At 51.0% G+C, this 22,962-nt stretch overlaps 3 protein-coding genes across 10 annotated transcripts; 1 reads left to right on the forward strand and 2 right to left on the reverse strand.

Annotated features, from left to right (window-relative positions):
* Nucleotides 1-160: 160 nt before the first annotated feature.
* Nucleotides 161-17,196, reverse strand: apc (APC regulator of WNT signaling pathway). Of its 4 annotated transcripts, none has more exons than XM_047329537.1 (18): nucleotides 17,044-17,196; nucleotides 16,693-16,918; nucleotides 13,768-13,920; nucleotides 10,217-10,304; nucleotides 9,853-10,057; nucleotides 8,852-8,960; nucleotides 8,633-8,746; nucleotides 8,469-8,531; nucleotides 8,322-8,372; nucleotides 8,152-8,238; nucleotides 7,889-8,066; nucleotides 7,612-7,812; nucleotides 7,275-7,370; nucleotides 6,718-6,857; nucleotides 6,392-6,469; nucleotides 6,189-6,305; nucleotides 5,880-6,094; nucleotides 161-5,791 (listed from the first exon to the last, which is right to left on the reverse strand). In XM_047329537.1, the coding sequence occupies exons 3-18, from the start codon at nucleotides 13,900-13,902 to the stop codon at nucleotides 880-882; spliced, it is 6,789 nt and encodes a 2,262-aa protein (XP_047185493.1). In that variant the 5' UTR covers nucleotides 13,903-13,920; nucleotides 16,693-16,918; nucleotides 17,044-17,196; the 3' UTR covers nucleotides 161-879. The 4 variants fall into 4 exon arrangements, with proteins under 4 accessions (XP_047185493.1, XP_047185492.1, XP_047185494.1 ...); XM_047329536.1 differs by having other exon boundaries at nucleotides 16,688-16,918; XM_047329538.1 differs by having other exon boundaries at nucleotides 16,534-16,918.
* A 101-nt stretch (nucleotides 17,197-17,297) lies between these two features.
* Nucleotides 17,298-21,937, forward strand: fktn (fukutin). 5 transcript variants are annotated; one of them, XM_047329542.1, is made up of 10 exons: nucleotides 17,298-17,535; nucleotides 19,379-19,435; nucleotides 19,577-19,774; nucleotides 19,900-20,046; nucleotides 20,130-20,266; nucleotides 20,560-20,692; nucleotides 20,853-20,985; nucleotides 21,072-21,205; nucleotides 21,332-21,456; nucleotides 21,540-21,937. In XM_047329542.1, the coding sequence occupies exons 1-10, from the start codon at nucleotides 17,434-17,436 to the stop codon at nucleotides 21,751-21,753; spliced, it is 1,380 nt and encodes a 459-aa protein (XP_047185498.1). In that variant the 5' UTR covers nucleotides 17,298-17,433; the 3' UTR covers nucleotides 21,754-21,937. The 5 variants fall into 5 exon arrangements, with proteins under 5 accessions (XP_047185498.1, XP_047185496.1, XP_047185497.1 ...); XM_047329540.1 differs by having other exon boundaries at nucleotides 17,299-17,535; nucleotides 19,574-19,774; XM_047329541.1 differs by having other exon boundaries at nucleotides 17,300-17,535; nucleotides 19,574-19,774; nucleotides 20,856-20,985.
* Nucleotides 21,932-22,949, reverse strand: ufc1 (ubiquitin-fold modifier conjugating enzyme 1). Its single transcript, XM_035608228.2, has one exon. It carries the CDS (start codon nucleotides 22,731-22,733, stop codon nucleotides 22,218-22,220), a length of 516 nt encoding a protein of 171 aa, XP_035464121.1. The 5' UTR covers nucleotides 22,734-22,949; the 3' UTR covers nucleotides 21,932-22,217.
* Nucleotides 22,950-22,962: the final 13 nt, after the last annotated feature.

Below are 22,962 nucleotides of genomic sequence, written 5' to 3' on the forward strand. Positions count from 1 at the left end.
CCCCGTTCCACTTTTATTTTATTTCTTTCTTTTTGTACCAGCGCTTTGGGTACATGAAAAGCGCTTTATAAATCAAATATATTATTATTATTATTATTATTATGTCCCTTCAGGGCTCCTGTAGGGTCAGGGGTTACCCAGACAACCATGAGACAACGTCTGCTCCTAAAAGGTTGAATTTTATTGTTTGTTATAATTCGAGTTTTTTTCCTCCAGAAACATAAAAACAGTGAAAATGAAGAAAAGTGAAACTTTTTTGGCAGAAATCATTTTGTTTTTCGTGATGTGCTTCAGAGTTCAAAGGTTTTACAGCAATAACTTATGTTTTACAGTGTTTTAGTATCCAAGGCAACACAGATCAGGAAGTATTCAACAAACATCTCAAGTTTAAATTTTTACAGTTGAGTTGTAGCAGAAATAAAAAAAACATTTTAATGTTTCAGCTGAAAATAAAAAATTAGCTGATCAATAAACGATAATGTTTTAGTTTCTTCTCCATGGGTCAGGGGTCAGAGGTCAGGGGTCAGGGGTCAGGTCACATGTTAAAGTAAAACCATCAGCTCAGATATATCGTTATCATTATCTTACTGTCGCCATGGTAACATCATCGTTAAGGGCAGGGGTGGGGCCATGCAGGAACACAGGCAGAGGGGGCGGGCTAAGCGCTACATACACTTTCAGTGGTATAAAAACTCATTGGATAAAGAGGTTCGACTGACAGATGAGAAGCCAATGAGGGCAGGGGTGATGGACAGGGGGCGGGGTTTGTACTTAAATACAGTCTTACTTCCTGTACAGTTCGTCTCCATATTTACACTTTCCGTTTTGTCAACTGCTCCGACCGTGGCGGCCGTGGCGGCCATTTTGTGTCCAGATTCTTCACACTGACGTCACAATGTAAGAGCCACGCTCACCGCCACTGCCACTGCTGCCGCTGCCCTCGCCACCTTTCGGCTCCCGTTTTTTGGTGACAGGGGTGGGGATGAGTGAAGGTCTCGTGGGGGTCGTTGATGATGAAGTCGTGCTGGTTGCCATGGTGGTGGTGGCGGTTGTGACTTCAGTGCTGCTCTTCCTCGGGCTCGGTGTGTAGTTGAAGGGGCTGACTCGAGCGGCCACGGCCCCGCTGCGGGGCTGACCTCGCTGCTGCTGCTGCTGCTGCGGCGGCGGTTGTGATTGTTGGCACTCGGGTGGCGGCGGCTTTTCGTCCAAGCTTTCACAGCTGCGAAGTAGATTGAGGTTGGAAGAGGAGGAAGAGGAGGAGGATGGGATCTTGGAGGGGGCGGGGCTGTCGATGACAGGCGGGACGTTGGCAGCAGTCGGAGAGCGGGCTGAGCAGGAGGACGAGGAGCGTGGGTTGTTGACGGGACAGTCCTCCAGACGAACCCACACGTCTTCTGATTTGTCGGTGAAGCTGCGGCCTGCTGAAGGGTCTGTGCTGCTCTTCGCCTTCCTCCACGTCCCCTTGGACTTGGCGGCGCCTTCCTCCTCGCTCCGCCCCTTGTCACTGGACTCCGACGACGCCGACAGCACCGATGACGAGCTGCCCGTCCGTTTCCACGTCCCCACGCGTGGTAACGATGTGGAGTGTTTCCCACCGCTCCCTCCTCCTCCGCTGCTTTCTCGCTTCCAGGTGCCGGTGCGACTGAACCGTGATGATGTCACTTCCTCTGGGCGCGATGGGCTTTCAGAGTGTGAGCGGTTGACGTCGTGTCTCCTGGTCGTCTGTGGTAGCGTTGTATCAAGACTGGACGGTGAGTCTGTTTCCGCCCCTGCCGGTGCCACAACGGCCGCGGACTCTTCCAGCTTCCTCTTCAGTGTCGGACTCGGAGCCTCTTTGATGAAGGTCGACTGGCGGACGAGCGCTGGCTTCTCTAGCTCCGCCTTCTGCTTCTTTGCAGTCGTGGAACAACCAACCCTCGACGCCGACTCACTCCTCGGGAGGCCACCGCCGCCACTTCTCGCTGCTACACCCTGTTTGGACAGTCTGGAGGCAGATGATGGTGATGCACCTCCTGGAGATGCTGTTCGTGGCAGCTGTGACGGCTTCCCTCCTTTCAGATTGGCTGCTGTGGAGGAGCGAGATGGTGTGGAGTCCCTAGAAGACCCACCTCCTCTGTCGTCGCTGCTGCCCGGGGCTTTAGCCACGGCCGCTGTTCTGGGTTTGCTCCGCCCTCTTGCTGCTGGCTCCGCCCTCGGCTTCCCTGTGATCAGACTTCTGTAAACCTTCTTACCCCCTCTCAATGCCTTTGCCTCCTCCTCCTCTTCCTCATCCTTCTTCTTTGCCTCCAGCGAGCTACGCTCTCCCGGCTTCAGGATCCTTCCTCCTCGCTTCACCGCCTCCTTCTCCTCCACCTCCTCCTCCTCTGCGTTGTTATTGGCTGTCGGGAAGCGGAACGGGGAGCCGACAGACTTGAGGGAGAGGACCGAGTCAGAGTCTGATGAAGGCTGGCGGGACAGCGATGTGGCGGCGGCGGCAGCGTTCAGGCTGCTGACGATGGAGTTGGCACCTTCTTGGATTGCTTTCCAATCGAATGATTCTGAGTCGGGAGAGGTGGGGCTTCTCGGCACCTCTGACGGCTCCTCCTCAGCCAGAATGCTCTCGTCCACTTTGGATGCAGGAAGTGATGCGGTGGCTGTGGCGGACGCTTTCTTCTTCTTCTTGGGCATGGCGGAGCTGATGCACTCCTGCAGCAGATCGTCCTCGGAGTCGATGCTGAGCGAACTGAGCGACGAGTTCCTGGAGAAGCAGACGGGCGTGTCCTCCACATGGAAGGCTTTGGGGGCGTAGCCGCTGGCAGCAGGGGGGCGGGGCTTTGATTCGACCTGCGCAGGAGGCGGAGACTTTGGTTTCTCCGGCGGTCGCGGCGGGGGGGCAAACTCCTTGTTGTTGTTCTCCTGGTCGATGTCGCTCAGCGAGCTCAGCGAAGAGTTCCTGGAGAAGCAGACGGGCGTGTCCTCGATGGAAAACTTCTGCTTCTCGTCTGTCGCCATCTGATTGGTCGCAGGTTTCGTTCGAGGGAAAACCGCTGCCGTCTGCTGCTTCCTCTTCCTGCCTTCTTCTTCTTTTGTTTTCTTTTCCTCTTCTTCCTTTTCGCAGACGCCCCCTTCGTCTTCATCGAAGTCGAGCGAGCTCAGCGAGTCATTGCGAGAGAAGCAGCAGGGTGTTCCTTCGATGGGGGTGTAGTGTCGAGGCGAGTCGAAGGCGAACCCTGGTTTTGCTTTGTTAACCGTTGTCGTGGCTACGCTGTACGCTGCCCTCTGGGGCATTGGTTTCACCGGTGACGTGGGCTTCTTCTTCTGCTGCTGCGAGCCGAGAGGAGGCGGGGCAGGAGGAAGAGGAGGGGGGAGGGGAGGGGCTTGGGGGTGCTCACCATTTGCTGCTGGTCTGATTGGTTTTCTGGGTTTGGCTTTCGGCATGGCGGCGCTGATGCACTCGGCGAGGATGTCATCACCGTTCTCGCCTTCAGGAAGTCCAGCTCGCCTCCTCTGGGTGGAGGGGGGCGGACTCACGGGTACGACAGCTGCTGCTGCCTCCTCATTGGGCGGAGAATCAATGGTGAGGTCACTGAGGGAGGTGGCGGTGGAGAAGTTGAGCGGCGTTCCCTCCACACAGTAAACTCTTGGCACCTCCTCCGGTGGCGCCACGTCCTTCCTCTGCTGCGATTGGGTGCGGCTCTGTGGTGGGAGGAGCTTGTAGACAGGAAGCTGGCTGGGTTTCCTTGGCGCTGCTTGTTGCTGTTTCTTTGGTTTCCGTGATGACTTGGGCATGGCCATGTTGATGCAAGCCTCCAGGATCTCAATGTCATCATCGTCGTCTGATTCGTCGAGGATGGGTTCTGCTGCCTCTTCCTCCTTCCTCTCCTTGTTCCCTCCCTCCTCCTCCTCCTCCTTCTTCATCTCTGCTGCGATGTATGGCTCGTCCAGACTAAGCGCGCTCAGACTGGATGCTTGGGAGAAGCCGTGCGGCGTGGTCTCTGTGGCGAAGTGCAGCAGGACGTCGGCGCTGCTCTCCTCCTCGTCTTTCTTCTTCTTAGCTTCCACTTCCTTGCTCTTCTGCAGCGGCGGTGGCGGCGGCGTCTTTGCGCGGCTTGGCGGCATGGTTTGTCCCGGGCTGTCGGGCAGGTCGCTGGGGCTCACCACACCGCTCGGAACGCCACTGCACGGCTCGCTGGAGCGTACGGAGCTGGCGATGGAGGACGTGGAGAAGCTGTCCAGGGAGCTGACGGACGTGCAGCGGCTGAACATCAGCGGCGTCTCCTGAGCGTACGGCTGCTCCGGCGGGCTTTTAGGAGTCCTGGCTCCAGATGATGATGTCACATGGTGGTGATGATGGTGGTGGTGGGCGTGGCCATGGTGGTGATGATGGCCTCGGCGCCCCCGTGTTGAGGGAGCGGTGGCGGTCTGGCTCTCTGCCTCCTTCAGCTGCCGTTGCTGTTGCTGCTCATCCTTCTCGCCGACAGGAAGTGTCGGGTAATCGTTGCCGCTAACGCTGCTGACAATGCTCCCCCCTCGCCGCTTCCTCCCGATGACATCACCGTCGTCCTCCTCCTCTGACGACAGTGACGACAGAGAGCTGCCTCTAGAAAAACAGATGGGTGTGTCCTCCACACAGTACGTCTGCGTCGACTCCTGGTTGCTCTTTGGCACTGCCCGATTGGCTGCAGGAGTGGGGCGGAGCTTACTGGTGGAGGTGGATGGAGGTGGGGGGAGGGAGGGGGCCGTGCTCTCCTCTGACTTAAACAGAGGTTTGTGGGCGGAGTCAGCGCCGTACTTCAGGCTGTAGTCGATTGGCTGCTCGTTTGTCGATTCTCCGCTGTAGTTTGATGTTGCCGTGACAACTATGTAGCGGGGCGGCGGGACAGATGCCATGCGACTGCTGCTCGTTGCTGATTCGCTACCATCGTTCCTCCTCCTCAACCTGGCGTCCTGTCCGTCGTCATCGTCGCTCTCGATGCCGCCGCGGTGACTCGGACTCTGTCTCCCAGAGTTCAGCTGTTCATCTGAATACTTGAGGCTGTAGTTGATGGGTGTGTCCAGCTCCGCACCGTCGTCGTCCGCCATGTGGTTGGCGCTGCGGATCTTGTGGGCCAGGTCGGCCGGGTACTTCCTGTAGACGCAGCATTTGTTGGCACCGCTCTCGTCAGACGAGTAGAAGGACTCCGATGACGGTTTGGTTTTGCCGCGGTTGCCGTAGCCGTCGGCGCTGGTCACACTGTTGAGGCTGTCGCTTGACGCTCGGACGCTCGGTGAGAACACCGGCCGAGGGTACGCCGCTTCCTCACCCATCCTCTTTGATCCGTCTCCGTTCTTCGGGCTTGACAGCACCGGCGTGTTGGCATACGAGCGCGTCGTGCTCCCTCCTGCTCCGGCGCCATTACAGCCCCGCCCCTTCCTGTGAGCCGCCTTGGGACTCAGGTTGTCGATGTTGTCGAAAGTCTCTGACAGCTGCTGAGCGTCCAGCTCCTCAAATAAGGCCTTTTGTTTGCGGGCGTGCAGAGACGGGGCGCCGGCGCCTGGCGACACAACGCTGGCGTCTTTGTAGCGTGCCGGGCGGTTGGCCATGAGGTTACGCAGGGCGGCGGCGCTGCCCATGGCGATCATTTTATGACGGGAGTGGATGAGGTTACGCAGCATGCCCACAGCGCCCAGTTCCCACAATGCCTCCTGGTCTTTGGTGTCTCGAGCCGACAGGTTCCAGAGCGTCCCGCAGGCGTTGGACACGATGGTGAGACTGTGAGACTTCAAGTGCTGCAGCAGAGTCGGCAGGCAGCCGTGCTCACGCAGGATCTGCCTGCGAGACGACACGGAGCAGAGGATGACAGTTAACAGAGGGGATTCTGGGTCGTCTGGTCGTTAATCTGGTGACAGTTTTTTTTTACCTGTGTGCCTCATTGGTGGCGATGAGGCTGGATACGTTGCGCAGGATACCGCCGCCGCTCTCGATGATGGCGAGCGTGTTGGTGTGGCTGCAGTGAGTCAGAGTTCCAACCAGAAATGCCAGAGCGCCATCCACTGCACATATGTCCGCCTTGTTCTCTGTACAGTGAGCCGACAGGTTCCATAGTGCGCTCAGGACAGACTTCAGCGTGGACTCCTGAAGAAGAAGAAGAACGTTGAAGATGAAGAAGAAGAAGAGGAGGAGATCTGGAGCTCAACAAACCAAACACTGTTGTTGTTTGTGTGTTTACCTTCTGGACCTCGAGGGCGCAGCCCGTCAGTGCTCGCACACTTCCGACCTCACGCAGCGTCTTCTTACTGTTCACGTCAGCACGCCACGACAAATTCCTCAGAACACTCGCTATCACCTGGAAACACAAATGGGGTTCGTTCATTCGCTCAGTCGCCATGGCGACAAGTGCCAGACCGTCGCTGTGGTAACGGGAGAACATACCTGCTGCAGGTCTTCACTCTCAGACTTGAGCTGGGCGACCATCGCTCTCATGCAGCCTTTCATGGAGCACAGTGTGGCCTGATGGGAAATAACATAAAGATAATTAATAAATAATAATCAATAACCTTCAAGTTATAGGAACAAAACATTGATCCATTCTGTTTTCATTCAATAAAGAGGAAACAAGAACCGATCACAGAACCGGCTCCATGACATTTAAAACTGAATCATGATCACATTGTTCAACTAACAGAAGAGTTACTGTTTCCACTACGACCACAGACAACAACAAGCAGAGCTCGATTAATGATGATGAGGGACTGCACCTTATTGGCCACATCTCCGAAGGTGAGGTTGGTGAGCGCCATGCCGGCATATCGCCGCAGAGTGACGCTGTAGTGATCGCTGCTCAGACCAAACATCTCACAGTCCACCTGCAGCAGCTCCGCCACCGCCTGCAGACCACCTGCAGGGACCAAAAGCCCACAGTCAAACAAACCTGCTGCTACGACCAGGAAACTAAATCACAAAGAATCTGATTAAAAGGTTTGATACACGATGTGTGAAGCTTCGCCCTCCTCCTCCTTTAAGCTTCAGGTGAGTGCAGGTGAGCCCCTCCCACCTTTTCTGCTCCAGTCAGCAGTGATGTCACTATGACACCTGATCACACACCTCACACTGATCACACCTGTTTTACACCTGTTTCACACATTCACCGGTTTGGCAGATTGTGCGATTGAGTCGACCTCTGATAGAGACGCCACAAAAAGTTTTCCGTGTGTAGCTGCAACAAGAGTCACCAGTCTCTGTGCTCAGAACACTTCTAATAGGGTCCACACTGTACCTGAACTGTCCCTGAACACCTCATGTCGGTGTGACTCACCCAGTTCGTTCATGGCGTGACGATGTTCTTCATCAAAGGAAAGTTTCATGAGGACGCAGACGGCCGGACAGATCTGATGTTCCACTGGAGACGGCACTGGACACACACACACACACACACACACACACACACACACACACACACACACACACACACACACACACACACACACACACACACACACACACACACACACACACACACACACACACACACACACACACACACACACACACACACACACACACACACACACACACACACACAATACTGTGTACTTACTATATTGTCTTTGTATACTCTTCTCTGATTGGTCAGTGTGTGTGACATCACTCACTGGGGTTGTCCTCCTGGTCGACGCCCCTCTCGTGGTTCTCCTGCCAGCTCCAGCAGGCCTCACAGTAATGACGCACCTGCTCCAGCAGGTGGAGCACTCTGATCTCGCGGCGCCCTCGCTTGTCATCCGGCTGACTGTGGACGATGTTGTGCAGCGCTGCCGACGCCCGTGCACGAGCCTCCTTGCTGCCACGAGAGTTTCCTTTATACAAATAATGATTCATTAGTGACTGAAAAGGCGAGGAGAGTTACCAGTGACAGAGATAACTCGTGGCTACCTAGCAACAGTGAGTCCTTGTCGTTGCCGTGCAGCAGTTGGATGAGCAGCGGCAGACAGCCGGACTGACGCATGGCGATGCACGAGTCCTGCGAGCTCGACATGGCGAGAAGCGTCCGCGACATGTCGTCTTTGTCGTGAGTCCCCAACATGGACAGCAGACTGTACACCATCTCCACCTGAAGGGGGCGACACAGGGATACACTAACATTTCCCACAGAGGTTAAATATTTTGGGGCACAGTTGCCGCGCAGAATTTCTAACCTTGGTTCCAAGGTGGCTGGTGATTCGTCGAGGCACAGAGTAGCTTGTTTCATTGGCCGGTTCCTGGTCCAATCGGCTGCCGGAGCTCTGGAGGAGCAAGAACTAGATCAAACTGGGATTCAAAACGAACAATGACAAAAGAGGCATTATCAGAAAACCAGGAAGCTCACCTGAGCTCCCGCCAATCCGCTGCTGTCGCTCGGCCCCTGAGCTCCTTCCACCTACAGAGAGAGAGAGAGCAGGTGAAAGTCACATGACTGAGTCAGATCAGGTGAGAGCAGACGTCAGTCACATGACAGTTGAGCAGGTGAGGTTACCTGTAGTCGAGCTCCAAGTTTCAGGATGTCCTTCTCTATCTGCTGAATACGAGACACACGAGCCTGAAAAACACACACACACACACACACTTTGGGTCTAAAAGGTGTTTGGTGACCTTTGAACTTATTGGGTTCATGTGACCTGGGTCCAGGTGAGGTCATACCTGTGCTCGCCGCTCCATCTCCTGACACGAGCCGAGCTGCTCCTCCATCGCAGAGCGGATCTGACGAGCCTCGAACTCGAGCTGACGACGACTCATGTCTGTCTGTAGAGTGAACTGAAACAGAAAGAAAATCGGTACAATGCATCGTGGGAGTCGTAGTTGACTTCAACAGCAGAGAATCATGGATATTGTGGTGTAACAGTGAAATAATTCCCTCACGTTCTCGGTGAGCGGGAGACTGTCGATCCTCTTCGTCAGGTTCTGCAGCTGAGCGTAGTACCAGTCCTTCTCCTTCTCCTCCTTCTCCAGCTCAGCCAATAGGAGAGACCTTTCAGGGGGCAACAACCAATCACAGATCAGCACATGGGAGGGCAAAACAGAATCCAATCAAAGAGCAGGACACAGCAACAGGAGCCAACCAGTGAAAGACAGATTGATCCACTTTACTACCGACATTGAACCGGTTCTGGTTCGAGCAGCCGGTTCCAGTGTCACAGGAAAGAGGCGACAGTGATTAAGGTAACACTGTGAAGAAGGCGACAGTGAAGGAGGCACGTAGCCTTGTTACGACTGTTGACTGTGGCTGTGCGACGCAGAGCGTGAATGACTGTCCTGGTACCGTCGACAGTACTTTCAGTCACAGTACTGCATTTGGAGCAGAACAATAAAACCAGTATTTAAATAAGTATTACACCAACTTCATGCTGAGCTACGTTAGCATGCTAGCCTCGACACAAACATCTGCAGAGCGAGTGAGAGGTGTGGACCTGGTCACGCCGATAATACCAGCATAAATGTTTACGCGCTAAAAAAGTGTGAAGTCCCGATATCAATGATAAAGCGATGCAATGACGCATCTGTTTCCCTGGCGCCCAAGTGCTCAACAACGACACAAGCCCAACGGATTTGAGAACGAGAGTCTGAAAGGACGTGATACTCACCAAACCGTCCCTCTACGTCACGCATCAATGTAAAGCTATCGCTTAGCATGCATGCTAATGTCAGAGCCGCAGAGTAGCAGTGAAAAGTCAGTAAATACACACAAACATGTTTATCAGCTGCAAGTCGGTCGCACATCGAAACTGGACATTGTAACTGCAACATTTAATGCAGCATTACATTTATTAAATGTACAGTGTGTGTGTGTGTGTGTGTGTGTGTGTGTGTGTGTGTGTGTGTGTGTGTGTGTGTGTGTGTGTGTGTGTGTGTGTCAACAGTACCTCTCCTTCTCCAGCTCCTCCAGGCAGCGGTCGTGGCTGTCTCTACCTGCAGACGGCAGCCCTCTCCTGGGGAAGGCCGTGGTCATCTGAGGACCTCCAGCTCCTCCAGAAGCTCCAGAACCAGAGGAGGCCGAGCTGGAGGAGGACGAGGGCCCGAGAGGAAGCCTGGACCTGGGCCTCAACCCTGCAGCGTCCAGGCTCATTTCTGGAGGAGACACCAGAGTCATGTCTTACGTGTTCTACGTGTTTATGTTCTACGTGTTCATGTCTTACGTGATCTTCATGTTTAGTGTTCTGTGTGTTTATGTTCTACGCATTTGTCTTCTACATGTTACTTTCTGTTGGGTGCGTTTGTTTTGTTTACCCTTCAGTCTTTCGATGAGCTCCAGCTGAGATCCCGTCGTCTCTCCAGATTCTTCTTCTATGGTTCCCTGCAGCTGCTTCAGCACTTCCTGTTTTCAGCAGGAGAAAATAAAAGTGACATCACAGGTTTGTGACACTTTCACATCCTGAAAACAGACAAACAACAGACACTTTAACACGTGAAGAAGAAAAAAATAAAAAGACGTCAGCAGATGAAAAGAAAAACATGAAAACAATGAACTGATTCACTCTCTCCCTCAGTGTCTCTCTCTCCCTCCCCCTCTCTCTCTCTCTCCCCCTCAGTGTCTCTCTCTCTCTCCCCTCAGTGTCTCTCTCTCTCTCCTCCTCAGTGTCTCCCTCTCTCTCCTCCTCCGTGTCTCTCTCTCTCTCCTCCTCAGTGTCTCTCTCTCCCCCTCAGTGTCTCTCTCTCTCTCCTCCTCAGTGTCTCTCTCTCTCCCCCCTCAGTGTCTCTCTCTCTCCTCCTCAGTGTCTCCCTCTCTCTCCTCCTCCGTGTCTCTCTCTCTCTCCCCCTCAGTGTCTCTCTCTCTCTCCTCCTCAGTGTCTCTCTCTCTCCCCCCTCAGTGTCTCTCTCTCCCCCCTCAGTGTCTCTCCCTCCCTCTCTCTCCCTCCCTCTCTCTCCCCTCAGTGTCTCTCCCCCTCAGTGTCTCTCCCTCCCTCTCTCTCCCTCCCTCTCTCTCCCCTCAGTGTCTCTCTCCCCTCAGTGTCTCTCTCTCCGCCTCAGTGTCTCTCTCTCCATCTCTCCCCCTCAGTGTCTCTCCCTCCCTCTCTCTCTCTCTCTCATCTCTCCCCCTCAGTGTCTCTCTCTCTCTCTCTCTCTGTCTCCCTCCCTCTCTCTCCGCCTCAGTGTCTCCCCCTCAGTGTCTCTCTCTCCGCCTCAGTGTCTCTCTCCATCTCTCCCCCTCAGTGTCTCTCCCTCCCTCTCTCTCTCTCTCTCCCTCCCTCTCTCTCTGCCTCAGTGTCTCCCCCTCAGTGTCTCTCTCTCCATCTCTCCGCCTCAGTGTCTCTCCCTCCCTCTCTCTCTCTCTCCCTCCCTCTCTCTCCGCCTCAGTGTCTCCCCCTCAGTGTCTCTCTCTCCATCTCTCCGCCTCAGTGTCTCTCCCTCCCTCTCTCTCTCTCTCTCCCTCCCTCTCTCTCCGCCTCAGTGTCTCTTTCTCTCTCTCTCTCTGTCTCCCTCCCTCTCTCTCCGCCTCAGTGTCTCCCCCTCAGTGTCTCTCTCTCCGCCTCAGTGTCTCTCTCCATCTCTCCCCCTCAGTGTCTCTCCCTCCCTCTCTCTCTCTCTCTCCCTCCCTCTCTCTCTGCCTCAGTGTCTCCCCCTCAGTGTCTCTCTCTCCATCTCTCCCCCTCAGTGTCTCTCCCTCCCTCTCTCTCTCTCTCCCTCCCTCTCTCTCCGCCTCAGTGTCTCCCCCTCAGTGTCTCTCTCTCCATCTCTCCCCCTCAGTGTCTCTCCCTCCCTCTCTCTCTCTCTCTCCCTCCCTCTCTCTCCGCCTCAGTGTCTCCCCCTCAGTGTCTCTCTCTCCATCTCTCCCCCTCAGTGTCTCTCCCTCCCTCTCTCTCTCTCTCTCCCTCCCTCTCTCTCCGCCTCAGTGTCTCCCCCTCAGTGTCTCTCTCTCCATCTCTCCCCCTCAGTGTCTCTCCCTCCCTCTCTCTCTCTCTCCCTCCCTCTCTCTCCGCCTCAGTGTCTCCCCCTCAGTGTCTCTCTCTCCATCTCTCCCCCTCAGTGTCTCTCCCTCCCTCTCTCTCTCTCTCTCCCTCCCTCTCTCTCCGCCTCAGTGTCTCCCCCTCAGTGTCTCTCTCTCCATCTCTCCCCCTCAGTGTCTCTCCCTCCCTCTCTCTCTCTCTCTCCCTCCCTCTCTCTCCGCCTCAGTGTCTCCCCCTCAGTGTCTCTCTCTCCATCTCTCCCCCTCAGTGTCTCTCCCTCAGTGTCTCTCCCTCCCTCTCTCTCTCTCTCCCTCCCACTCTCTCCCCCTCAGTGTCTCTCTCTCCATCTCTCCCCCTCAGTGTCTCTCCCTCCCTCTCTCTCTCTCTCCCTCCCACTCTCTCCGCCTCAGTGTCTCCCCCTCAGTGTCTCTCCCTCCCTCTCTCTCCCCCTCAGTGTCTCTCCCCCTCAGTATCTCTCCCTGTGTTGTTGTGTGTTTTTTTTCATTTCATTTGTAGAGGACCGTGATGTTCTCTGGTAAATCTTAATAAACATTGTTTTTTAAAAATCAAAATCAATCTCTCTCTCCCTCAGTGTCTCCCTCTCTCTCCCCCCTCCCCTCCAGGCTATAATCTGAGGTGTTGCTCACTCACCACGATGAAACGGCAATGTTCAAACAGCGACATGATGAAACTAACAACATGCACACTGCGTTTTGCTCATCCACAGAAAACAGGAAACAGGAAGTGTTTGTTATGGAAGGACGAGACAATAGAGCGAACCGAACTTTAATCAGCCCAAACATTTCATAACCCTCAAGTCCCATCTCTTTACTCAAACTATAACCAACACGAAGACAAGAAAACATGGAGAAAGAAGAAGAAACAATGAGAAGGAAGGCAAGAAACGATGATCTGTGTGTCACACCAAAGATCCTCACTGACACAGATATCTCACTCGGAACAACAACATGGAATACATTCTGACGCTCAGAGCAGCGCATGATTGGTGGAAAATACGACAGGTCTATTCTGGGCAGAGAGACACAGAGTGTCTATGGTAGAGAGAGAGAGAGAGAGAGAGAGAGAGAGAGAGAGAGAGAGAGAGATTTTGATTTTTAAAACACAATGTTTATTAAGATTTAGCAGAGAACATCACGGTCCACTACAAATGAAATGAAAAAAAACACACACACACACACAACAACAAAATAACTGCAAAAACTGAATAAATCAGGTTATAAAAACAGAGTGGAAGATGAGCTCTCCCTCCTTCACTGAACACACAGAGAGAGAGACCGAGTGTCTTTGGTAGAGAGAGAGAGAGACACACAGAGTGTCTATGGTAGAGAGAGAGAGAGACACACAGAGTGTCTTTGGTAGAGAGAGAGAGAGAGACACACAGAGTGTCTATGGTAGAGAGAGAGAGAGAGAGACACACAGAGTGTCTATGGTAGAGAGAGAGAGAGAGAGAGAGAATCAGAATCAGTTTAGAGACACAGAGTGTCTATGGTAGAGAGAGAGTATTAACCAGTAATAGTAGCAGTACACAGTAGTAGTATCAGACAATATTAGTAGTAGCAGTACACAGTAGTAGTATTAGACAGTACTAGTAGTAGTAGTAGACATTAGTAGAAGTAGTAGTAGTGGACAGTAGTAGTGGTATTAGACAGTATTAGTAGTAGTAGCAGTAGTAATAGTAGACTGTAGTAGTATTAGACAGTAGTAGTAGTATAAATAGTAGTATTTGACAGTAGTAGTATTATTAGACAGTAGTAGTAGTAGTAGACATAGTAGTATCAGACAGTACTAGTAATTGACAGTAGTCGTAATATCAGTAGACAGTAGTAGCAGTACACAGTAGTAGCAGTACAGAGTAGTAGCAGTACTACGTACCTTCATGTTGGACGCCTCTGACTCCAGCTGCGTCAGGTGGTTGGAGTTGTCCTGTAGTTCCTGTCTCAGGTTGGAGTTCTCCATCTTTAAAACCTCCACCTGCCTCAGCAGCTGGTCGTACGACGCTGCCGCCATGTTGGAGCCACGGCTGACCTGCAAACACCAGAACAAGTCAAGGTACAGAGGTACTGAGGTACTGAGGTACTGGGGTACTGGGGTACTCGGGTACTGAGATACTGGGGTACTGTGGTACTGTGGTACTGAGGCACTACTGCACTGGGGTACTGAGGTACTGTTGTAATGTGGTAGAGTGGTACTGAGGTACACTATTATTTTGGTACAGAGGTACTGCAGTTCAAGAAGCCTGTCTTACCATACTGCAGTAATACAACACTGTAGTACTTTGAAGTACTTCATTACAAATGCATTAAATGTCAACAGTGATTTGTCACACACATCGTGTGTTTAAATACCACAAAGTAAAAGGTCTTGCTGTGCAGTACTGCAGATCTCAGAGCTTCCTCTCAGACTGGACGTTTGTGCCTCATCAATAATTCATCAATCACATTGCGATCACTGATACTGATGAGTTATCATATTGATCAATGAACAATAAAAAACCAGGACGCAGTAGAACAACAGCCTCTCCTCCTCCCTCCGCCTGCCTCATCCTCCATCACTGGTCGGCCATTTTCTCTCCTCTTCTCTCTTCCTCCCTCTTCTCCCTCCATCATCCCTCCATCCTCCCTGCCTTCGCCACCTCCCCCCTCTCTACATCTGTGCATGATCTCTCTCTTTCTCTCCCTCCATTACAGAAAACAGAATAAATGAAACATAAATAAAAACTTGCAGAGATCAGACGATGAAGGACTGAATGCACCCCTACCACCCCCCCCCCCCCGACCCCCCTCATCCCTTCAGCACAAACAAACAGATGAAACCAGATGAAGGATGGATAGATGTTGGATAAAGAAAGAGAAAATGGCAGCTCACCCCATCGCTGTCGCCTCCATCTCCCTCCCTCTCTCTCTCTGTCTGACAGAGGGCAGTCAGCTGGGCGAGTGAGCAGCCAATCAGAAGCCAGACATAGACAGAGGGGGAGGGAGAGGCACGAGGGAGGGGCACCCCCCTCCTGCTCCCAGCATGCTTTGCAGCAGCTGCTGCAGGAAAACTGACTGGGTTACTGACACACACACACACACACACACACACACACACACACACACACACACACACACACACACACACACACACACACACACACACACACACACACACACACACACACACACACACACACACACACACACACACACACACACCAGTTGTTCTCCACAGTGTCTATTGTCCATCGTCTTGAGGATGTGTTATATCATGTGAATCAAATCAAAATGGCTAGAAGCCGAAGATGCTTTTTAGTTGTTTTTTTTAGATGAGGTGTGTGTGTGTGTGTGGCTAGAACAGTAGGAGGGTAGAACAGTAGAACAGCATGGGGGTAAAGGGGGATTTATCCTTGCTGTTCCCGTCCGTGCGCACAGAGCCACATGCAAAAACTGACATGACTTCCCATGGTGCATGTTGGTGTCGTGTCACCAGGTTGAACAACTTTTATATTTGCTGCTGCGGTGACTTCACTGTTGGTTCAATAACCGATGCGTCAAGGGAAGTAGTACTGCAGTAGGACACTACACACATTAACAGTGGGCAGTATTAGTGTTAATGTGTTAATGTATGAAGTGATAGTGTGCGGCGTGATGATATATGAAGTGATATTGTGTGACGTGATAATGCATGTCGTGATAATGTATGAAGTGATAATGCATGACGTGATCATGAATAAAGTGATTATGCACGACGTGATAATGTATTAGGTGACAATGTGTGATGTGATGATCACTGTCAGGTTATTTCAACCCTCTGACAAACAGAGAGTGAAGGTCAAACAGAACTTTATGATCTAGTTTGAGTCAGAACCAAAAAGATCACAAATAAATGAATCTATGTAAAACATAAAAAAAAAAAAATAGGCCTTTACGTATCACTTGTGGGACAAAGTGCTGACATGTTCTCTCGCTCTGTCGCAGCTTCAGTCATCACACTGGAAACGTTTGTAGAGCGGGAAGAAGAAGAAGTGACTTCAGGTTCTGTAGCAACGGCCAGGGAACATGTCGGACATTCTGAGGGGCATACCGCTATATGTACTCTATATACTGTCGCAGTGGAGAGTATCAGTGGTACTACAGTAACAGTGGGCAGTATAAGTGGTACTACAGTAGTACTGCAGTAGCAGTGAGCAGTAGCAGTAGTACTGCAGTAGCAGTGAGCATTATCAGTTGTACTACAGTAGTACTGCAGTATCAGTAGTACTAGAGTAGTACTGCAGTAGCAGTGAGCAGTAGCAGTAGTACTGAAGTAGCAGTGAGCAGTATCAGTTGTACTACAGTAGTACTGCAGTATCAGTAGTACTAGAGTAGTACTGCAGTAGCAGTGAGCAGTATCGGTAGTACTGCAGTAGCAGTGAGCAGTATCAGTTGTACTACAGTAGTACTGCAGTAGCAGTGAGCAGTATCAGTAGTACTACTGAAGTACTACGGTAGCAGTGAGTAGTAACAGTGAGCAGTATCAGTAGTACTGTAATCGTACAGTTAGCAGCAGCTCTGTTAGCAGCAGCTCTGTTAGCTAGGCTAACCGCTAGCTGAACACCACAGTCCAGCTGACACTGATTTACCTTCTCTTCCCAGAACAAAGCCACAACAGCCGCTCTACCTCGTCTTATTTCAGTCGGTCGTTTCCTCCCCGGTCCCCTGAGCCCCGTGACCGCCGCCGGTCCGTCCAAAGAACCGTCCGAGCACCGACATTGAACCAAAACAAACGGTTAGCGCGCAGCTAAGCTAACAGCTAACGGCGCGGCCGTTCTTACCTTACCGGTTTGTAGAAACGACCAAAGTTCGCCTCAGACAGCGGCGGCTTCACGGGAACATCGCCGGGGAAACACACGGTGCCGGTGAACGAGTGTTCAGAGACGGCGGAGGCCTCTCATGTCTCCGGTCAGAGCGACAAAAGTTTCATCAAAGTCCGGGGAAGTTTTATCTCGGTCTTTTTGTTGTGGACAAACCGCTGCTGCGGTCCGCCATCTTGTTTCCGTGTGTCACTGCGAGAAGAGGTAAAGGTACAATAATGCAAAGTAACGCTTTACAGTTACTGTGTGAACAAGTACAATAACTTTAACCATGAATGTGACGTCATGGCAAATTTATTAACATGTATTCTTTATACTTGATTTGTTCCTCTTGGCTCCTGCCTCTGAACAGCTGACTGCTGCTGCCTTAAAAACTCTTCTTCGCTTTATACAGTAACATATTTTAATGTTGGTTGTGTTTTGAGTTTTTGCATGAAATAATGCTGATACTAATTATCTAGTATTATCATTATAATATTTCGGTTTGTTGCTTATGGTTGAAACAAAAGGTTCGTTCACTTTGTTGTCGTCTGCTTTCGGCTTTTACTGTGAAGGTCTCGTGAGGAAGCGATCGTCCTCCTCTTCCGGTTGTTTTAAAGATGGCGGTGGTCGCTGACGTTGTCGTAGTCGTAATGTTTTTCTGCCTCTGATCCCGTCGACAGCTCCGGTGTTGACGTCATGAGCAGCGGGTCACGCAGTGCTACCGGATGCCTCGTGTGAACCGGACGATCGTTTTATCGCTACTGGTCATCAGCAGCTCCGTGTTCCTGTTGTTCCAGCTGTATTATTACCGGAAGTACGTCGGCAAGGTGAGGTGAAGCCTTAGACTAAACAACAGTAAACAAGGAAGTGACGGAGCGACGGTTGAGGTCGTGGATGGATTCAGCGCTGAGGTCAAGATGTCAAATTGTCTAAGGAAGTTCCCTAAATATTGACGTGACCCGGAAGTATTTCCTCAGCACCTGATAAGAGCTGTATTTAACGTACACGATATTTAACGTGACACGTCATGAACGGACGTAAGTGATTCAATCTGAAGAAGAAGAAGAACAGTATGAATATGACCCAGAAGAGACGCACGTCATCATGTCAGTTACTGTTACATATGAATCATAACATATGATGTCACACAGGGGTAAAACACTGAAACATGCTGATGGAGCCGCTGAGATTTTTGTAGTTCTTCAGAAATGTGTCGTTTCACCACGACGTCACATGACAACGTAGTTTAGTGTCAGTGGAGTCGGATTGTCTGAGCAGCTGTCAGTTTTTCCTAAGTCCTATCAGTTCTCTATCAGTTCTCCTTGAAACCTTTCCTTGACCACATGACGTTTTCCACTGAGGTCAAGGAATAGTAGAGAGGAACAGTAGATAGGAATATTAGAGAGGAAGGACGGATTTCGACGTCATCCCCAATAGTAAACAACAGTAAACAAGGAAGTGACTGAGTGACGGTTGAGGCTGTGGGTTGATTCAGATCATTCTTCCTCTCGACTGTTCCTTGACGTCAGTGGAAAACGTCATGAGGTCACTGAGGTCACTGAACTACGTCATCATGTGACAGTGGATGTTACAGAGCTCCACAGTTTGGTTCATAATCTCCGTTGTCATTTTGAGTATTATCCATAGTGTGGTAACATCCAAGGTCGACTCTCCTGTCGAGCTACAACGTTGTGACACGATGAACATGAACCTGTTGAAGCTACAAGTCCATATGAAATCAACCTTGTGTTCAAAAAAACATAACGAGAAATAAGACACTACCCACAATCCTACAGTGTTACATTGACTCTCTGATTGGTGGAGATTGCTGTTACCATGGAAACATTTACTACACCCGCGAACCTCATGTCGACGAGTGCTGCGATCCACTGTCCTCGGAGTCGTTCGAACAAACCTCAGAGCTCGACTTCACAGAGTCTCAGCCTCCATCAGCATGTTTCACTGTTTTATGATTCAAAACAGTAACTGACATTTGGGTCATATTTATACTCTTCTTCTTCAGATTGAATCGTTAGCATTCGTACATGACGCGCCGTGTTAAATATCGCTGTTGCTGCCACAATGAATTCTGGGTCTATTTGTCCTTTCCTCTCATAGGCAGCCAGAGTGTGTCCTCTGCTAAAATAGATAGGAAAGGAAGCATTGAAGCTCCTTTCCTAAGCACTTACAGTCAGGATTTATGATTATTGGCATCAGTCATTTTCTAAGCTGCTTTGCCGATACGGTTGTTTCATTATGAAATGTGTAAATTTGTCTCTGATGCAGCCAGTTTGTTCTGCTTCCTCATGACACTGCTGCACCGTGAGTTCAGGTCCTGTGAATCAAACATGAGCTTCAAGGCTTTTCAACAAAATTTTGTGTTAACAGTTTTGACGTTTTACACTTTTTTACTTCAGACAAATATCGGTTATCGTTCTCTTAGATGAGTCATAATCTTATCGGCCACATGGTCGACCTGATGTAGAGAACAGCTCTTATCTGTCGCCTGCTGATGAAACACGTCCAGGTCATTTCTAGATTAGGAAACTTCCTGTTTTGACCGCAAAAGGGATTTGTTTCATGTTATGTTCAAAATATATTCTGTGTCGTTACTCTTGATAAATCACTTTTTATACATTTGCCATTACCCAACATGCTCGGCTGCTGCAGGCTGGTCCTCACATCCTGAGCCGGACAGGTCACCTGACCTCCAGCGATGTCCAATGGGTGAGTAGCAGCACTACTGTTAGCTCCACTGTTAGCTCATAGCCTTCCTGTTAGTTTCTTTTACTTGTTAGGCTGTTCGTCACGGTTCTGTCCTGGCAGTTGTTTCCATGGTAACGGTCCTGTTGCTTGTCTCTGTAGCAGACGGTGAAGAAGTTCCTGGCGTTAGCGCAGCGTTTCAGGCTGCCGATGTTTCTCGCGGACACCGCGGCACTCGGATTACTCTCCCAGGATGCTTTGCGACAGCGAGACCGGCAGGTGCGTGAGCCACACTGCAGCTTCCTCTGCACCGACCGGCCAATCACATCGTTTGCAGTGTACGCCAACCTGTGGAAGTATGATGTGAGTAAGATATGTTCACAGTCCATAGAAATGGTGGGAAATGTAGTTTATGATCCACTGACAATGTAACTTATGAAACTGTCAGATGATATCAGGTCAAATGTTTGCTTGTTTTATTGTGTCAGCCTGGCTTCCTATTGGCTGCTGAGCAGAAAGGTTTCGAGCTGCTGCAGTTGCGAGGAGAGGATCCTCGATTGGCCAGTCTGGACACCCTATCAGGAGAGGAGATCCCCCTGCACTTCCTGCTCCGCCTTAACGGTCACGTCATCCAGGTGACGCCATGGAGCATTTAAGAACAACCTCATAAAAAAACACACGTTGTAGTTATAGTGACATGAGAGGTGTGTTGTCTCAGGTGGTGTTTCTGTACGAGCGCAGCGGCAACTACCTGTGGCACGGAGCACTGCGTCTGAGGGCCCACGCTGACCGAAGCTTCGCTCCCTTCAAGATGCTCGACTACGGACGCCACGCTGGAGTGTATGACAGGTACAGGTTCAGGTTCAGGTTCAGGTAAAATGAAATGTGAAACGTTTTAAAACATTTTTCTTTCTCCAAGTGAAACTTAAACTTCACATACACATGATTTTTGTTCAGCTCTTATGAATCAGATGATTGGTTCATTGGGGGGAGGTGGATTATGTGTTATACAACCTGGGACCGAGAATAGACTCCCTGGGGGACATCATCGTCATCGTCATCATCATCATCATCATCATCACCATCTTCATCATCGTCCTGAAGTCAAAGCAGTTCAGTCTGATTGTGTGTGTGGTCGCCCCCTGCAGGCCACAGCTGGTTCTGACCGTCCTGGACGGCCTCGATGTTCAAGTCCCACACAACATTTCACGCTTCCTGTCAGAGCAGCGACACGCCCGTTTCCTGGAGTGCCGTTACCGTGACGCCCACAACTTCTTGCAGGTCAGAGAGAACAGAGGGCTTTTATTGTGAAGGGGTACAGGAAACATTTAGTGAACATGAAAAAGAAGAAACATATTTCAGATGAAGAGAGTAAAAATGATGTTTGGAAATCTGTGTAAATAGGTTTAAATAAAAGATTGATTAAAGATTCTGTGTGAAGCAGCTCTTCCCCGACGACTCATCTGCGGCGGCGGTGGATTTCCGTAGGAAGGCGAAGTCGTTGCTTCATGTCGCCGCTCGAACGCTCGCTCTCCTCGACATCCCCTTCTGGCTCAGCAGTGGCACCTGTCTGGGTAACGTGCTAACTCGCAAATGCGCTAACACGATGACATCACAGCATGATAAAGGGATGTCTCCCCGCCTCTCTCACCCCCTGCAGGCTGGTTCAGGCAGTGCGGCATCATCTCATACAGTCGTGACGTGGACGTTGGGATCTTCATCAGGGACTTCAGGTGGGACATCGTCGCAGCGTTCAGAAATGCCGGACTGTCGCTCAAACACAAGTTTGGGAAGGTCAGAAAAGTACTAAGTGAACTCTGGTGTTTTATTTTGAAGGGTTGTGTGTACTTCATGCTGAGCAAGTAAATGTGTTTTACTTTATAAACTGTGTTGAAGCTGGTCTTTTATTTTGAAATGCAGGTGGAGGACAGTCTGGAGCTGTCCTTTGTGAGTGATGATGTCAAACTGGACATTTTCTTTTTCTACGAAGACGGAGACATTGTGTGGAACGGAGGAACGCAGGCGAAGAGTGGCAAGAAGTTCAAGTAAAGAAAAAGTTGACATGAGGTGGTTTGATTTGGTCTAATTGTGTCCAACGTTTGTCTTCATAAAGTTTGTCTCTCGTCAGGTACGTATTCCCTCGGTTCTCTCTCTGCTGGGCAGAGCTTCTGGAGCTGAAGGTTCGTGTTCCGTGTGAAACGCTCGATTACGTGACGGCGAATTACGGCGCTTCCTGGAGCGTCCCAGTGAAGAGCTGGGACTGGAAGTCCTCGCCTAGCAACGTGCAAGAAAACGGGGCGTGGCCTCCAGCGGAATGGGCGGGACTTATCCAAGTTTACTGAAACTACAAATAAAGTGAACAAAACTGAAAGAAGTTGAAGTGATATTTGAATTAAGACTCTTTAACTAATAAGACTAGTTTTGATTGGTGTACAGCAATAGGCCTCGCCCACTTTCTTGTGGATTTCCCTTCATTCATTTTCATCATTGACGTTTCATAAAGTCAATAAAGAGTATTAATCACAAGACTAATTCATTTATTATCAACTCAACGTTTCATTTTTTCTCTAAACATGTCACAGAACATGTGTTGACCTCTGACCTCGCTCAGTTCTCCAATCTACATTAGAAGAGTGAAAATCAAATCTCACCAATCATCACTTTATTAGTTAACATGTACGGACACACACACACACTCTCTCTCTGTTCATAGTTTTTACTCTGAACCAAACAATTATCGGTGAGGAGTTTTTTTCTTTTTTTATTCCTTTCTGTAGCAAGGTCTTTAAAGTTTCGTCCGATGACGTCACTCCGCCGCAGCCTCGCGCTGCCGCTCCTTGTGGACCACGATCCCTTTACCGATCAGGTCCGGTATCTCCACCGCGAGCCACGGGCCGAGGCCCAGCGCCATCAGGTGCGCGAGGCCGAACCGCGGTGCGTTCCTGGCCCAGAGCGGCGCGAAGTGCTCGGTCAGGCAGATCTTCCCGCCGCGGTACATCTTGGCTGTCTTACCGTCCAGCTCCGGTACCGCCACCTCGGGCGCGGTGTCGGGGAACGTCACCGGAATGTCGAACTCCAGGCGGAACTCGTAGCGCAGCAGCTCGTGGATGAACCAGCACGTGCCGGTCCACCGCGTCCCGTCCTCGCTGGACTCCAGACGGAACCAGTCGTTGTCTGCAGCTTTGTTCTGCTCCACGAACCGGATCAGCGCCTGGTACTCCTCCTTCAGCCGCTGCGGCCACAGCGCGCGGTCCCGAGGCCCCGCGTGCGTCTTCAGCAGCGGGATCTGAGACACGGCCCTGCGCGTGGCTTCGTCCGCCATCTTGGTTCCTGAAGGAACCAAAGTATTATTTTCTCACGGTTTCAATGAAACGAGTTCTGACCATAGACTGTATATAAACAGGTTCTGACAGAACTTCTGTCCGCAGCTTGGTCTCAGGGATGACGTCGACTTCCGATCTGATACGACTGTTCCGTTATTGGACTTTCAAAACAAAAGCATCCAGATGTTTTTCACATATGATCACAACACATGGAGCTTCATCCTCCTG

Source organism: Scophthalmus maximus, chromosome 20, assembly GCF_022379125.1.
Source record: "Scophthalmus maximus strain ysfricsl-2021 chromosome 20, ASM2237912v1, whole genome shotgun sequence".
NCBI classification, from domain to species: Eukaryota; Metazoa; Chordata; class Actinopteri; order Pleuronectiformes; family Scophthalmidae; genus Scophthalmus; species Scophthalmus maximus.